The 15041-nt window shown below is 39.9% G+C and overlaps 2 protein-coding genes across 2 annotated transcripts; both read left to right on the top strand.

Moving 5' to 3' along the window:
- The first annotated feature begins 8390 nt into the window (after nt 1-8390).
- LOC142242686 (histone H3) lies at nt 8391-8801 on the top strand. The gene has a single exon (XM_075314248.1). The coding sequence runs from the start codon at nt 8391-8393 to the stop codon at nt 8799-8801; it is 411 nt and encodes a 136-aa protein (XP_075170363.1).
- A 5543-nt stretch (nt 8802-14344) lies between these two features.
- On the top strand, nt 14345-14755 carry LOC142242685 (histone H3). Its single transcript, XM_075314247.1, has one exon. It carries the CDS (start codon nt 14345-14347, stop codon nt 14753-14755), a length of 411 nt encoding a protein of 136 aa, XP_075170362.1.
- The last annotated feature ends 286 nt before the right edge of the window (nt 14756-15041 follow it).

The following is a 15041-nucleotide window of genomic DNA, read 5'->3' as shown; positions in this document are numbered from 1 at the left end:
CTGGTGTACTTAGTAACGGCTTTGGTACCTTCACTGACAGCGTGCTTAGCCAATTCACCGGGCAATAATAGACGAACGGCAGTTTGGATTTCCCGACTGGTGATGGTGGAACGCTTGTTGTAGTGAGCCAAACGAGAGGCTTCGGCGGCAATACGTTCGAAGATATCATTAACGAAACTGTTCATGATGCTCATTGCCTTTGAAGAGATACCAGTATCGGGATGTACTTGCTTCAACACTTTGTAAATGTAGATGGCATAACTCTCCTTACGCTTGGTGCGTCTCTTGGTCTTGTCACCCTTTGTGATGTTCTTTTGGGCTTTGCCGGCCTTCTTTGCTGCTTTACCACTGGCTTTTGGAGGCATTTTCACTATTTTTTTTTTCACACAAACACTGTTTACACTGTTCAAAAGAGAATTTTGTGTGTGCGCAGCGATGAGCACACATTTGTACCATTTCGTGGACAAGATATTCAGGTAGCGGAAAACGAGCCTCTTCGTGCAGCAAAACAACCCTCAAATGTATTAAATAGCTCGAACGAAAAGTATATAAAGAACTGACAACTAGTTAAACGCTATCATTAGTGTTTTGTGAAGTGAAGTGAAAAAGAAAAAACAATTGAAACATGTCTGGACGCGGTAAAGGTGGCAAAGTTAAGGGAAAGGCAAAGTCTCGTTCCAATCGTGCTGGGCTTCAATTCCCCGTCGGTCGTATTCATCGTCTTTTGCGCAAAGGCAACTATGCTGAGCGTGTTGGTGCTGGAGCTCCAGTTTACTTGGCTGCTGTGATGGAATACTTGGCCGCTGAAGTTCTTGAATTGGCTGGTAACGCTGCTCGTGACAACAAAAAGACAAGAATTATCCCTCGTCACTTGCAATTGGCTATCCGTAATGACGAAGAATTGAACAAATTGTTGTCCGGTGTCACCATTGCTCAAGGTGGTGTATTGCCAAACATCCAAGCTGTTCTCTTGCCCAAGAAGACCGAAAAGAAGGCTTAAATTATCTACAAGAAAATGTAAATACAGACCATCGTATCTCTATCAAACAACAATCCGTCCTTTTCAGGACGACAAAACATTTTTAAAAAGAGAAAAAATATTTTCAAACAATATAATTTCATACATACTTTCTTTCTGTAACAATAAAATTTACTATAAAAAAATTTATATGAAGATATTCATCTGTCATGGCATCGAAAAATTTCGCCACTTCATATTTTCATTTTGTTCCTATCTAATGCCATTTATTCCTAAAGGTGAGTACTATGTTCGAGTTTTTCACCAAAACACTAAATTAAAAGTGCAAAAATATATATGAAGACGATAACATTTTTATCAAGTCTCTTCAAATTATGGATGGAAAGGATCCAATGTATTGATTGCGAACCATTTAATATTTCAAAATTAATTGATTAAAAAAAGTAACCGTGAAAATAAGCTGGTTTTCAGCTTGAAAACTGAACATAGTACTCAGCTTAATATCGAAAAACAACAAATTCCCACCAATTTCATTAAGAGAGCATTCGTTTTCTGAGCCGAAGTGTTTTAATTTTCATCTGTATCAACCCTGATTATTTACTACATATGTATCTTTTGTATGCTTTGGCAAAGCCGAAGTCTAGTAGGATCGTAAGTGTTCGTAACTTCTAGCGGGAAGTTGCAAATAGTTGATGACAGAGAAAGCTGTTTGTATCAATACATACATAACTGATTTCTGCAAAAAGAGAGTAAGAACGTCACGCAAAAGAACAAATGACACTAGGATCGAGTACAGTGCAACATAGAATCATTTTCTTTGATTTCTGCAAAAAGAGAGTAAGAGAATCATAGAATCATTTTCTTTGGGGAATGGGACGAGAAATGACATATAGAGAATTGCATATATGTTTCGTATGTATTACATTCGTAGTGTTTTTCTTTTGTAGCGTATGTCATGTTTTTCAGAAAAATAGCATAGTAGTCGCCTTTGGTAAGTCCATACATAATTGTTTCATTGGGTTAGTAACAATGTTTTGCCGACGGCAAACCAAATGTTTGTAATTTTATTTAAACCAAGTAAATTTAAAATTTTATTATTAAAATAATTAAATAAATTTGTAACAAGATGATCTCTTTTGTAAATATATTTTGTGGTCCTGAAAAGGACCGATTGTTTTTGTATTAAAGTATTTAAATATTCTCCAAATAGCGTCAAGAAAATGTTTAACCGCCGAAACCGTACAAAGTGCGGCCTTGTCTCTTCAAAGCGTAGACGACATCCATAGCGGTGACGGTTTTACGCTTAGCATGTTCGGTGTAGGTGACAGCATCACGAATAACGTTTTCCAAAAACACCTTGAGGACACCACGGGTTTCTTCGTATATCAATCCAGAGATACGTTTTACACCGCCACGACGAGCCAAACGTCTGATTGCAGGCTTGGTAATACCTTGGATGTTATCACGCAACACTTTACGATGACGTTTAGCGCCACCTTTTCCCAAGCCTTTGCCACCTTTACCACGACCAGTCATTTTTCACTTTTAAATTTCACTTCACGAATGATGCACAAGAACTAATACTGTTCCAGCCTCATTTCGCTTCTATTTATACAAAAATGCCCTGAAATGCTTACTAATATTAATGACACGATCTACCCTCGGGTTCGTTCGTGTATACTTCGTGTTTATACAGGCAGCTGTAAGATACAATATTTCAATCTTTCCCTACACACACCCTTAACTAACAGTTTGCGCGCTCAATTTTTCTATAAATATGCGCGTTCATGCTCGGCACACAAGTAATAACGTTTTGACAGTGTTTGTGTTCATATCTTGTGAAGTGAAGAATTAAAGTGAGAAGTGTCTACCAAGCAAACTGCTGTTTTCCCGTCGGCTTTTTAGTTTGGCGGATTGGTAATTTTACCGACGGCTTTTTTTAATAAGCTTGGCAGTTTTTTGGTGTTTTGCCGACGGAACTATCACTTCACTGTAACACTAGTTTGAAGCAGAAATTTAATCTCAGTGAGCTTGAAACAAAATTAAATCTCAAATTGGTGGCTAAATTTGGTTAGCTTACCTCGATTTTTGAGAAGCCGAAATCGAAATAGTAGGCAGCAAAATTTGTCAAAATCACTCACCTTACCAGCGATTTTGAGAAGCGGAAGACGATATAGTAGGCAGCAAAAATTGTGCAAAATATTGTACCTTACTAGCGATTGTGAGAAGCCGAAATCGAAATAGTAGGCAGCAAAAATCTCACACCCTACCTGTAAAAGTGAGATTTGCATAGTAGGCAGCAAAAATCAAATATTGAAATTTTCAATAATTTGAAAGATTTTCCAGTGACTACATTGAATGGTGGACGCGAGGAAGCCATTCAAGTAGTCACAATGAGTGAAAGTCAAAGACTTGGTGGAAAAGTCAGTGAGGCGAAGATGACTGGTGAGGCTAGTAGCCAATTATCTGACACTAGCCTTAATAATGAGGAGGCACGCAATAGAGAGCGTGAGAGGCGTAAACGCAAAAAGAAGTCGAGTGGGCGAGATTCGCCATACGAGAATTTGCGTTTGCAGCTAGCAGTTGAGAAGCTCAATGGTACCATTAGCGAACTAAATGGAACCATTTCAATGCTGGTCGAAGAAAATAACAGACTGAGAGCTGAGATTCAGGCATTGAGTGGCGCTGGTAGAACAGTCACTCACAACGATACTGCCATTGAAAGTGGTATGGATGGCATGGTCTCAGAAGAGATAGATGATGTTTTGTCGGTCGGGGCAGCCGAAGTCCCCGGCACTGCGAAGATGGAATTTGTTGCACCGCCGGCAACAGTGGCCTCGATGTCAACTGCAGAAGCATTAAAGAAGGCCCCAACAGGCGCAATACCCAAAGCGTCGAAAGCGAATGAGCAGTTCCCCACTTTAATAGAGGCGAAAGGCAAAAATAAGAAGAAGAAGACTGCGGCAACCAAGCCTAAAGAAGATACACCGAAGGAGAAGAAAATCAACACTGATGGTATGATGCCGGCGATAACATTATACGAGACAAGTATAAGGGAGATAGCCAATATTTTAAATAGGACGTTGAAGAATGGTGACTTCCATATAAAAATGGTAAGAAAAGGGGTGATTAATGTAAAGGTGAAGGGTCTGAAGAACTTTGAGAAGGTCACGTCGATTTTTAGGGATCGAAAGTATATGGGCCACACTCATACACCAAAGTGTGTTTTGCCCTACACCATTGTCCTTCACGGACTTTCGAGTGAGTATAGTGAGCAGGAGGTTTTAGGATTTTTCTCGGGGGAGAAAATCACTTTCAAGCTCAGCATACTGAGTGTGAAGAATATCGCTGAGGACAAATGGGTCCTGCGCGTGGACCGAACTAGTGACGTCGAGGAGCTGTACAAGTTACGGACAGTCCTCGACTGCGTAGTTCGGTTCACCAAGGACAAATCGAAGGGTCCCCCCCAATGTTTCCGCTGCCAAAGGTTTGGACATGTCTCCGAGAATTGTAGTATGCCTCTTCGCTGTGTGAAGTGTGGGGGCGCTCATGGACCGGGGGACTGTCATATCCCCTCTAGGGAGATTGCTGCTCAGGGCGTTATTGACCCGATTTCTGGAGTGGTTTCAGAGTGCCCCCCTGTGAGATGTGTGAACTGTGATGTCGTGGGGCATACGGCTGGCTCCTTGGAGTGCCCACGTAGGGTAGCCATTATGGCAGCGCTTGCAAAGCGTAAAGAGGAAGCTAAGGCGAAAGCCAAAGCTAAATCTGATCGCGTTGCTAGCATGTCATATGCTGCCGCCCTAGGTGCGCGCCCAAATCCCCCCCTCGCTGTCAGAAGTGGCGTTGGAATTACGAAGGGGGTACCCTCATCAGGTGCCTCAAATCGTAAGCCCGACATGTTCGACGCCTGTCAGCGTGTCTTTGGTGGGGATTTCATTGGAGTTTTTGCCCGAATGAGGGAATTTGCTCCACGATATGAAAGACTGGTTAAGGAAAAAGGTGAGAATGAGGCCCTTTTGGCCATGATGCGTGTGCTTGTCAATGTGTGAATTGAATTGTGTGTTTCTGAACGTCAACTCTTGCATATCCCTGAGCAAGAGACATTTTTTGGCAATGTTTATGAGAGAACGAAAGCCAGATGTTTTGCTATTGGCGGAACATAAGCTTTCGGCCTCTCATACATTCGCCATCGATGGTTATCGGGTGTTTCGCAGGGATAGACAGGGTCGGTCTGGAGGTGGGACGGCTGTCGTGGTAAGAGATGACTTCAGGTGTGATGAGATTGTGCTTGATACTGGTGTGGTTGAGTCGTGTGCTGTTAGAGTGTGGATGAATGATGGGTCTTCGATTTCGTTTGTTTCATTGTACCTGCCTCCGTCTATTGCTTTGCGTGTGGATGATTTTAATGCGATTCTTTCATTATATGATGAGGGCGAAGTAGTTGTTGGTGCTGATCTCAATGCGAGGCATCCATCCTGGGGTGGCAACGAGTTGGATCATAGGGGTAGAAGATTCGCCGAATTCCTTCTGAATTCGCCGAATTTAGTAGCTTGTGCTGCGAATAGACCTACCAGGCCAAATGGCGATTACGGGTCATTTATAGATTTATTTTTGATCTCCCCTGGTCTTCCTGTGTTGAACCCTGGGGGGCTTGTGGATGCGGTGGATTTTGAGTCAGACCATAGGGCTATTTGTTTGTTTCTGAGTGTGAATGATGTTGCTAGGCGAGAGCGAGTTGGATATTTAGATTATAGACGTATGAATGTGAGAAGATTTAGGTCTCATCTTATGAATGGTTTGGAGGGGCACATGCTTCCGGTTGACAGAAATGTCACAGTGAATGAGATTGATGACTGTGTGGATGGTTTGGTGAATGTGTTTCGTGAGGCTGTGGACCGTTCTGTGCCCAGAGTTAGGAATAGGAAATCTCTTCCTGATCTTCCGCCTTATTTGGTTGGCCTTATTCGTGAGCGGCGTGGGCTTTGTAGGACGGCTCGCAGGACGCCAGATCCTGAGAGGCGATCTGAGATCAGGGCTATGATTGGTGAGCTTAATGTTGTCATTGACGGTTCTATAAGACGGTTTGAGGAGGATCGGCTGAAGCGTTATCTTCGTGGCATTAAGGTGGATAATCGGACATATGGACGGGTGAAAAGGGCTGCCGGTTTGTCGACAGGAATCTCTGTTGGTGCTTTGCGTTGTCCTGACGGTAGTCAGGCGACTGTCGATGCTCACAAAGCAGAGGTTCTAGCCGACTTCCTGCAGTCTTCTGCGCCCGTTAATATGAATGATGACGACTTCGCCAATAATGTCGGCGTGGTTGCGGATGGTATTGGACGAGGGCCGCCTCTGACAACATTTTGTGGCACATTTTCTGCGGATGGGGCAATGATATCGGATCGTTCTCTCTGGGCTGACGGAGGGTTTGTCAGGCCTGATGATATTGGGCAGGCCTTGGCATTAAGGCCTGCCAAGAGATCTTCTGGGTTGGACGGTATCCCGGATACAGTCATCAAGAGAGCTGGCATCTTGGTTTTTGGATTTCTAGCTGTCCTCTTTAACCACTGCCTTAATTTGGGATACTTCCCAAAGGCGTGGAAAAAGGCAGTTGTCATTCCAATACCGAAAGCTGGCGGCTCTCGTGAAGATTGTTCGGGCTACAGACCGATCTCAATGTTGTCATCGTTTGGCAAACTTTTTGAATTTTTCGTCCTAGAAAGGATTAGGTCGTTCGCGGAGGAGAATGGGGTCTTCAAGGATTTCCAGTTCGGGTTCAGGCGAGGTCTGTCCACATCTCACGCATTGGGTGTTTTCTCGACGCATGTTGTTAGGTCTCTGGGGAGGAGGTATGGTACAATTGCTGTTGGCCTTGACTTCGCCAAGGCGTTTGATTCTGTGTGGCATGACGGGATTTTGTACAAGATGTCCCGCTTCGGCTTTGGTGAGCGTCTGTGTGGGATGGTAGCAAGTTTCTTGCGGGATCGCTCTTTTGCTGTGAGAGTAGGTGATGGAATGTCGACTTGGAGGAATGTTTCAGTGGGTGTGCCCCAAGGTTCACTCCTTGGGCCGATACTCTATAATATTTTTGCAAGTGATATCCCTGAACCACCCGAAAGGGGCTTGCTGCTAGCGTATGCAGACGATGTTATGGTTGCGTTTTCTGGTCCCAGGGCCGGTTCGATTGAGCGTGGTCTTAATCTCTACTTGGAGGATTTGCACAGCTATTTCTCCAAGTGGAGACTCAGGCTGAATGTCAGGAAGTGTTCTGCGGTCGTCATCACTGGGCGACCTGGCACGGTATTTCCCAATTTCGTGTCATTTCGACCTGAGGTGTTGATCGCTGGCACTTCTGTTGTCGTGACGGACTCGCTGAAGTACCTTGGCGTGGTCTTTGATACTGGATTCTCGTTTCGTAGGCACTTGGATTACACCTTGGCGAAGGGCAAGGGTATTTATTTTGCGTATAGGAGGCTGATTGCTATGAGGGGAGGCCTCTCTCAACGGGTCAAACTTCTGATTTACAGTCAGATAGTGCGACCTGTCATAACCTACGCCTTCCCCGTTTGGGCTGGCATTTCGTCTGCGCAGATGGAGAGACTTAGGATATGGGAGAGAGGCATCTTGAGGGCGTGTGTTGGTATGAGACCCATGGTTTTGGATGATGGCACGGTGCGAAGTCCCTCTGCGAGGGCAGTGTATGATTGTGCGAATGTGTTGCGTATTGATGTGGTGATGATGAGGGATGCTCTGGTATTTTTGCGAGACTCGGAGACTGTTCCAAACGGAATGGTTGTTGACATGTTGGGCTTTCGGGGGGACGTTGACAGTCTTACTGGCAGGACCCACTTGTCGCCGGCCTCACTTCTGGGCCTAGAGGAGAATGGAATGTTGTACAGGGATGGACAATTATTGTTCTATCACAGAAGGTATGGGACTTATGACCTTGACGACACGGTCTATTTGACTGCGCAGTAGACCTGACCACTTAGGTGGACATTGTAAATATATTTTGTAAATATTGTAAATATCCTTAGTTTTAAGCCATAGTTTTAAGCCCTAGCTTTAAGTTTTCATTTTATATTAACTTTTGTCTTTTTTTTTTGTATTCCCAAATTTTTGAGACGGACTGGAGATGACATTTTTTAGTTGTTTTTTGTTAGGAAGTTGTGTCTGTGGTAGATCTGCAGCAAGAGTTTATTTGAGTTTGAGAATGAAGGAAGTTAGTACTTCATATGATTGGTTATCAATAATTTAATTTCTTAAGTTCAGTTCTACTTATGTACGTATATAGTTGATTTAATGGAATAAAAATGAACTTTTTGAAAATCAAAAAAAATCGGCACACAAGTAATAACGTTTTGACAGTGTTTGTGTTCATATCTTGTGAAGTGAAGAATTAAAGTGAAAAATGGCTCGTACCAAGCAAACTGCCCGTAAATCTACCGGTGGCAAAGCCCCTCGTAAGCAATTGGCTACTAAAGCTGCTCGTAAGAGTGCCCCAGCCACCGGCGGTGTCAAGAAGCCCCATCGTTTCCGCCCTGGTACCGTTGCTTTGCGTGAAATCCGTCGTTACCAAAAGAGCACAGAATTGTTGATCCGCAAATTGCCTTTCCAACGTTTGGTTCGTGAAATTGCCCAAGATTTCAAAACTGACTTGCGTTTCCAGAGTTCTGCTGTCATGGCCTTGCAAGAAGCTAGCGAAGCCTACTTGGTTGGTCTATTCGAAGATACCAACTTGTGCGCTATCCATGCTAAGCGTGTCACCATCATGCCCAAGGATATCCAATTGGCCAGACGTATTCGTGGAGAACGTGCTTAAATTTTTGACATATTAAAAGCCAACTTTTTTTACAAAAACAATCGGTCCTTTTCAGGACCACAATATTTTTATAAAAAGAGAAAATTTTTTTTCAATACTTTACAGTTGACAAGAATTTATTCTTTATTATTTGATATCAATAAACTATATTGCATTTGTGTTTTTTTTTTTTTTTGTATTAGGTTGGATATGAAGGGAATGTTGTTATATGATGTAGATTTTGCTTTCCAATGGTTTTACATTTTTTCGTACTCATTCACAATTTCCATTTTTTCGTACTCATTCACAATTTATTTTCTATTAATTTATTTTTTCAAAAGAAGAAAAGATATAAGTAGGAGGATTTGTTTCTTATTTTCATCTAATGCTACATTCAATGCGGCAAACATTTTATGAAATATTTTCTAACCCTATATGGCAAACTTTTCGTAACAAATCGGAGATTATTTTTGAATTTTCTAGGGTGTTTATTGTTTATATATTTCCTAAAGTCGTTAGACTTAAATTTATTCCCTCTGCTGTTATAATTCTTTTAGTTTTTTTTTTGCGAAATTTTATATCAAAAATAGCCAATTACTTTACTTCTTTGGCTAGAGGTGGTATATCAGCTATGGCAAATTTTTATTCATAGTATTTCGATTTAAAATTTTGTTAAAATGGTATTATAATCCGACATGTATTTTTTCTACGATGTTTTAATATTTTTCATATATACATTTCATTTCTTTTGCAAATATTTTAATTTTATGGTTTCAACTATATTCAACATTGTTAACATCGCTGTACATGATATACCACACCTTCACGATTATTTTAACTTTTCGTTACAATTTGACACTTTTTATTAATAATGTTATATTTTAGTATAAATGTGTGATTTCTATTATATTTTTGAATGAAAATTTCCTAAAACATTTTTAGTTTTGAGCTTTGAAATTAATTTGCAGAAAAACTTTTATTCATGGAAAATATCCCAATATGATGAATTCCACTGTCATAGACGACATAATATAATTGAATATTTTACCATGAAAACTATGCAAATTGTATAATTTTTTCGTATTTCTTTAAAGAAAACATATCAAGATTCCCTATAATTTTTTTATTTTATACAATTTTCAATAAAAATAGTAAAATTTATATAATTTAGTTGGAAATTTATGATGACACTTTTATAAACTTACAACTCAAAAGATTATAATACTCTAGCCCTTCAATATTATTAATTGAAATTCTTTTTGTCATTTAGGTGGATATCTCTACTAGAGAAATGTGATAAATTCCAATTAAATATATTTACTATGTCATCATAAATTTAATTATTCTATCAAAACTTTTGTGAAAAAATTTATTCTCTTCCACACAAGAATTCACAAAATTTCGTAGCTGACTACTATGTACTTCTCATAATTCCGATGTACCCAAGAATAGCTAGTTCGAACGGTAAAAATCATATATAATAAACGTACACGCGTGTTAGTGTATATTAGTGCTTGAAGTGAATCAAAGTGAAAAACAAAAACATGTCTGACGCCGCCGTAGTTGAAGCCACCGCATCTCCAGTTGCCGCTGTTGAGAAAAAGGCACCTAAAAAAGCTGCTGCCAAGGCAAAGAAGCCCTCTGCTGCCCCATCTCATCCACCAACCCAACAAATGGTCGATGCTGCCATCAAAACATTGAAAGAACGTGGTGGTTCGTCATTGCCTGCCATCAAGAAATATTTGGCCAGCACCTACAAAGTTGATGCCCAAAAATTGGCTCCCTTCATCAAGAAGTATTTGAAGGGCGCTGTTGCCAGTGGAAAATTGATCCAAACTAAAGGTAAGGGTGCATCTGGTTCATTCAAAATGTCTAAAGCAATGAGCGCCGAAAAGAAGAAGGCCCCAGCTGGTGATAAGAAAAAGAAGGCTGCCGCACCCAAAAAGGCCAGTGGAGAAAAGAAGGCTGCTGCAAAGAAACCTTCTGCCGCTAAGAAGACAGCAGAAAAGAAGAAGACCGAAAAGGCTAAGGCTAAAACTGCCAAAAAGACCGGTACAGTTAAAGCTAAACCAGCAAAAACCGCCGCCAAGGCCAAGGCCTCCGCCACAAAACCAAAAGCACCCAAGGCAAAAACAGTAGCAGCAGCCAAACCCAAAAAGGCCGCCGCTGCCAAGAAACCAGCTGCTAAAAAAGCCGCCGCCAAGAAGTAAATTTTCTATTTCATGGCAGAATGATTATTTTCGATATTCGAAAGCAGTTTATCTAACAGCCCTTTTCAGGGCTACAAAATATCTTTGAAAAAGAGAACAAATTTTATGCAAACAATTTTGTTTTGTTACCTAATTTTTATTTAAATAAATATACATTGTACTTAATCTATTTTTCACGGTAAAATTGAAATTTATAATCACATGTTTTATGGGAATTTTTCCAAAACTGGATTAGCCTATTGGGATGTGGTAATAAACCACAGCAATTAGAATTCTAGAAAAAAAGGTTTCATGTACCTACGCATAGAGTCATCATCAAAACTCTCTCTCACACACACACACATCCTTTAACTACGCCATTTACAGTAATGCATACGATCAATGTAATAAAGTCTTTTACTCTGAGAAAAATATTATAGCGACGTTATTATAATGAAGAAAAATAAAAAGAAGAAATATTGAAGAAACAGTAATGAAATGCCAAATTAGAATTTTAATAGAAGTTAGACATAGTAATGAAATGCCATAATAGAATTTTAATAAAATGAAGATTACAACATTGAATTTTTCTTAGTTGAAAAATCAATTATTTCTTATTATTCGATGGAAGATGTATTTTTTTTTTATTGAAATAAAATAAAGATATTTTGTCTTTAGTTGATCAACAAAGAAAATCTCTTTTTTAATGATTTTTGTGGCCCTGAAAAGGGCCTTTGATGGTGGAGGAAATAAATTTTCGACGAAATATAAAGCCATTTACTTGGAGCTGGTGTACTTAGTAACGGCTTTGGTACCTTCACTGACAGCGTGCTTAGCCAATTCACCGGGCAATAATAGACGAACGGCAGTTTGGATTTCCCGACTGGTGATGGTGGAACGCTTGTTGTAGTGAGCCAAACGAGAGGCTTCGGCGGCAATACGTTCGAAGATATCATTAACGAAACTGTTCATGATGCTCATTGCCTTTGAAGAGATACCAGTATCGGGATGTACTTGCTTCAACACTTTGTAAATGTAGATGGCATAACTCTCCTTACGCTTGGTGCGTCTCTTGGTCTTGTCACCCTTTGTGATGTTCTTTTGGGCTTTGCCGGCCTTCTTTGCTGCTTTACCACTGGCTTTTGGAGGCATTTTCACTAGTTATTATTTTTCACACAAACACTTTAACACTGCTTAGAGAAATTTGTGTGTGCGCAGCAGTGAGCACACATTTGTACCATTTCGTGCACAAGATATTCAGGTAGCGGAAAACGAGCAGCAAAACAACCCCCAAATGTATTAAATAGCTCGAACGAAAAGTATATAAAGAACTGACAACTAGTTAAACGCTATCATTAGTGTTTTGTGAAGTGAAGTGAAAAAGAAAAAAAAATTGAAACATGTCTGGACGCGGTAAAGGTGGCAAAGTTAAGGGAAAGGCAAAGTCTCGTTCCAATCGTGCTGGGCTTCAATTCCCCGTCGGTCGTATTCATCGTCTTTTGCGCAAAGGCAACTATGCTGAGCGTGTTGGTGCTGGAGCTCCAGTTTACTTGGCTGCTGTGATGGAATACTTGGCCGCTGAAGTTCTTGAATTGGCTGGTAACGCTGCTCGTGACAACAAAAAGACAAGAATTATCCCTCGTCACTTGCAATTGGCTATCCGTAATGACGAAGAATTGAACAAATTGTTGTCCGGTGTCACCATTGCTCAAGGTGGTGTATTGCCAAACATCCAAGCTGTTCTCTTGCCCAAGAAGACCGAAAAGAAGGCTTAAATTATCTACAAGAAAATGTAAATACAGACCATCGTATCTCTATCAAACAACAATCCGTCCTTTTCAGGACGACAAAACATTTTTAAAAAGAGAAAAAATATTTTCAAATAATATAATTTCATACATACTTTTTTCTGTAACAATAAAATTTACTATAAAAAATTTATATGAAGATATATATACATATATTTAGTTTAGTTATGGCATCGAAAAATTTCGTCACTTCATTTTTTCATTTTGTTCCTATCTAATGCCATTTATTCCTAATATCGAAAAACAACAAATTTTATTTTCATCTGTATCAGCTCTGATTATTTACTACATATGTATCTTTTGTATGCTTTGGCAAAGCCGAAGTCTAGTAGGATCGTAAGTGTTCGTAACTTCTAGCGGGAAGTTGCAAATAGTTGATGACAGAGAAAGCTGTTTGTATCAATACATACATAACTGATTTCTGCAAAAAGAGAGTAAGAGCGTCACGCAAAAGAACAAATGAGACTAGGATCGAGTACAGTGCAACATAGAATCATTTTCTTTGATTTCTGCAAAAAGAGAGTAAGAGAATCATAGAATCATTTTCTTTGGGGAATGGGACGAGAAATGACATATAGAGAATTGCATATATGTTTCGTATGTATTACATTCGTAGAGTTTTTATTTTGTAGTGTATGTCATGTTTTTCAAGTGCCGACGGCAGAAAAATAGCATATTAGTCGCCTTTGGTAAGTCCATACATAATTGTTTCATTGGGTTAGTAACAATGTTTTGCCGACGGCAAACCAAATGTTTGTAATTTTATTTAAACCAAGTAAATTTAAAATTTTATTATTAAAATAATTAAATAAATTTGTAACAAGATGATCTCTTTTGTAAATATATTTTGTGGTCCTGAAAAGGACCGATTGTTTTTGTATTAAAGTATTTAAATATTCTCCAAATAGCGTCAAGAAAATGTTTAACCGCCGAAACCGTACAAAGTGCGGCCTTGTCTCTTCAAAGCGTAGACGACATCCATAGCGGTGACGGTTTTACGCTTAGCATGTTCGGTGTAGGTGACAGCATCACGAATAACGTTTTCCAAAAACACCTTGAGGACACCACGGGTTTCTTCGTATATCAATCCAGAGATACGTTTTACACCGCCACGACGAGCCAAACGTCTGATTGCAGGCTTGGTAATACCTTGGATGTTATCACGCAACACTTTACGATGACGTTTAGCGCCACCTTTTCCCAAGCCTTTGCCACCTTTACCACGACCAGTCATTTTTCACTTTTTTTTAAATTCACTTCACAAACGTTGTACAAGAACTAATACTGTTCCGCAGCCTATGCGCTTCTATTTATACAAAAATTCCTTGAAATGCTTACTAATATTAATAACACGATCTACCCTCGGGTTCGTTCGTGTATACTTCGTGTATATACAGGCAGCTGTAAGATACAATATTTCAATCTTTCACTACACACACCCTTAACTAACAGTTTGCGCGCTCAATTTTTCTATAAATATGGCGTTCATGCTCGGCACACAAGTAATACCTTTTTGACAGTGTTTGTGTTCATATCGTGAAGTGAAAAAAAAAATATAAAGTGAAAAATGGCTCGTACCAAGCAAACTGCCCGTAAATCTACCGGTGGCAAAGCCCCTCGTAAGCAATTGGCTACTAAAGCTGCTCGTAAGAGTGCCCCAGCCACTGGCGGTGTCAAGAAACCCCATCGTTTCCGCCCTGGTACCGTTGCTTTGCGTGAAATCCGTCGTTACCAAAAGAGCACAGAATTGTTGATCCGCAAATTGCCTTTCCAACGTTTGGTTCGTGAAATTGCCCAAGATTTCAAAACTGACTTGCGTTTCCAGAGTTCTGCTGTCATGGCCTTGCAAGAAGCTAGCGAAGCCTACTTGGTTGGTCTATTCGAAGATACCAACTTGTGCGCTATCCATGCTAAGCGTGTCACCATCATGCCTAAGGATATCCAATTGGCCAGACGTATTCGTGGAGAACGTGCTTAAATTTTTGACATATTAAAAGCCAACTTTTTTTACAAAAACAATCGGTCCTTTTCAGGACCACAATATTTTTATAAAAAGAGAAAATTTTTTTTCAATACTTTACAGTTGACAAGAATTTATTCTTTATTATTTGATATCAATAAACTATATTGCATTTGTGTTTTTTTTTTGTATTAGGTTGGATATGAAGGGAATGTTGTTATATGATGTAAATTTTGCTTTCCAATGGTTTTACATTTTTTCGTACTCATTCACAATTTATTTTCTATTAATTTATTTTTTCAAA

The sequence above is a fragment of the Haematobia irritans genome, unplaced genomic scaffold, assembly GCF_050003625.1.
Source record: "Haematobia irritans isolate KBUSLIRL unplaced genomic scaffold, ASM5000362v1 scaffold_6, whole genome shotgun sequence".
In the NCBI taxonomy this organism is placed as follows: domain Eukaryota; kingdom Metazoa; phylum Arthropoda; class Insecta; order Diptera; family Muscidae; genus Haematobia; species Haematobia irritans.
This window is presented reverse-complemented; position numbering and strand designations above follow the sequence as displayed.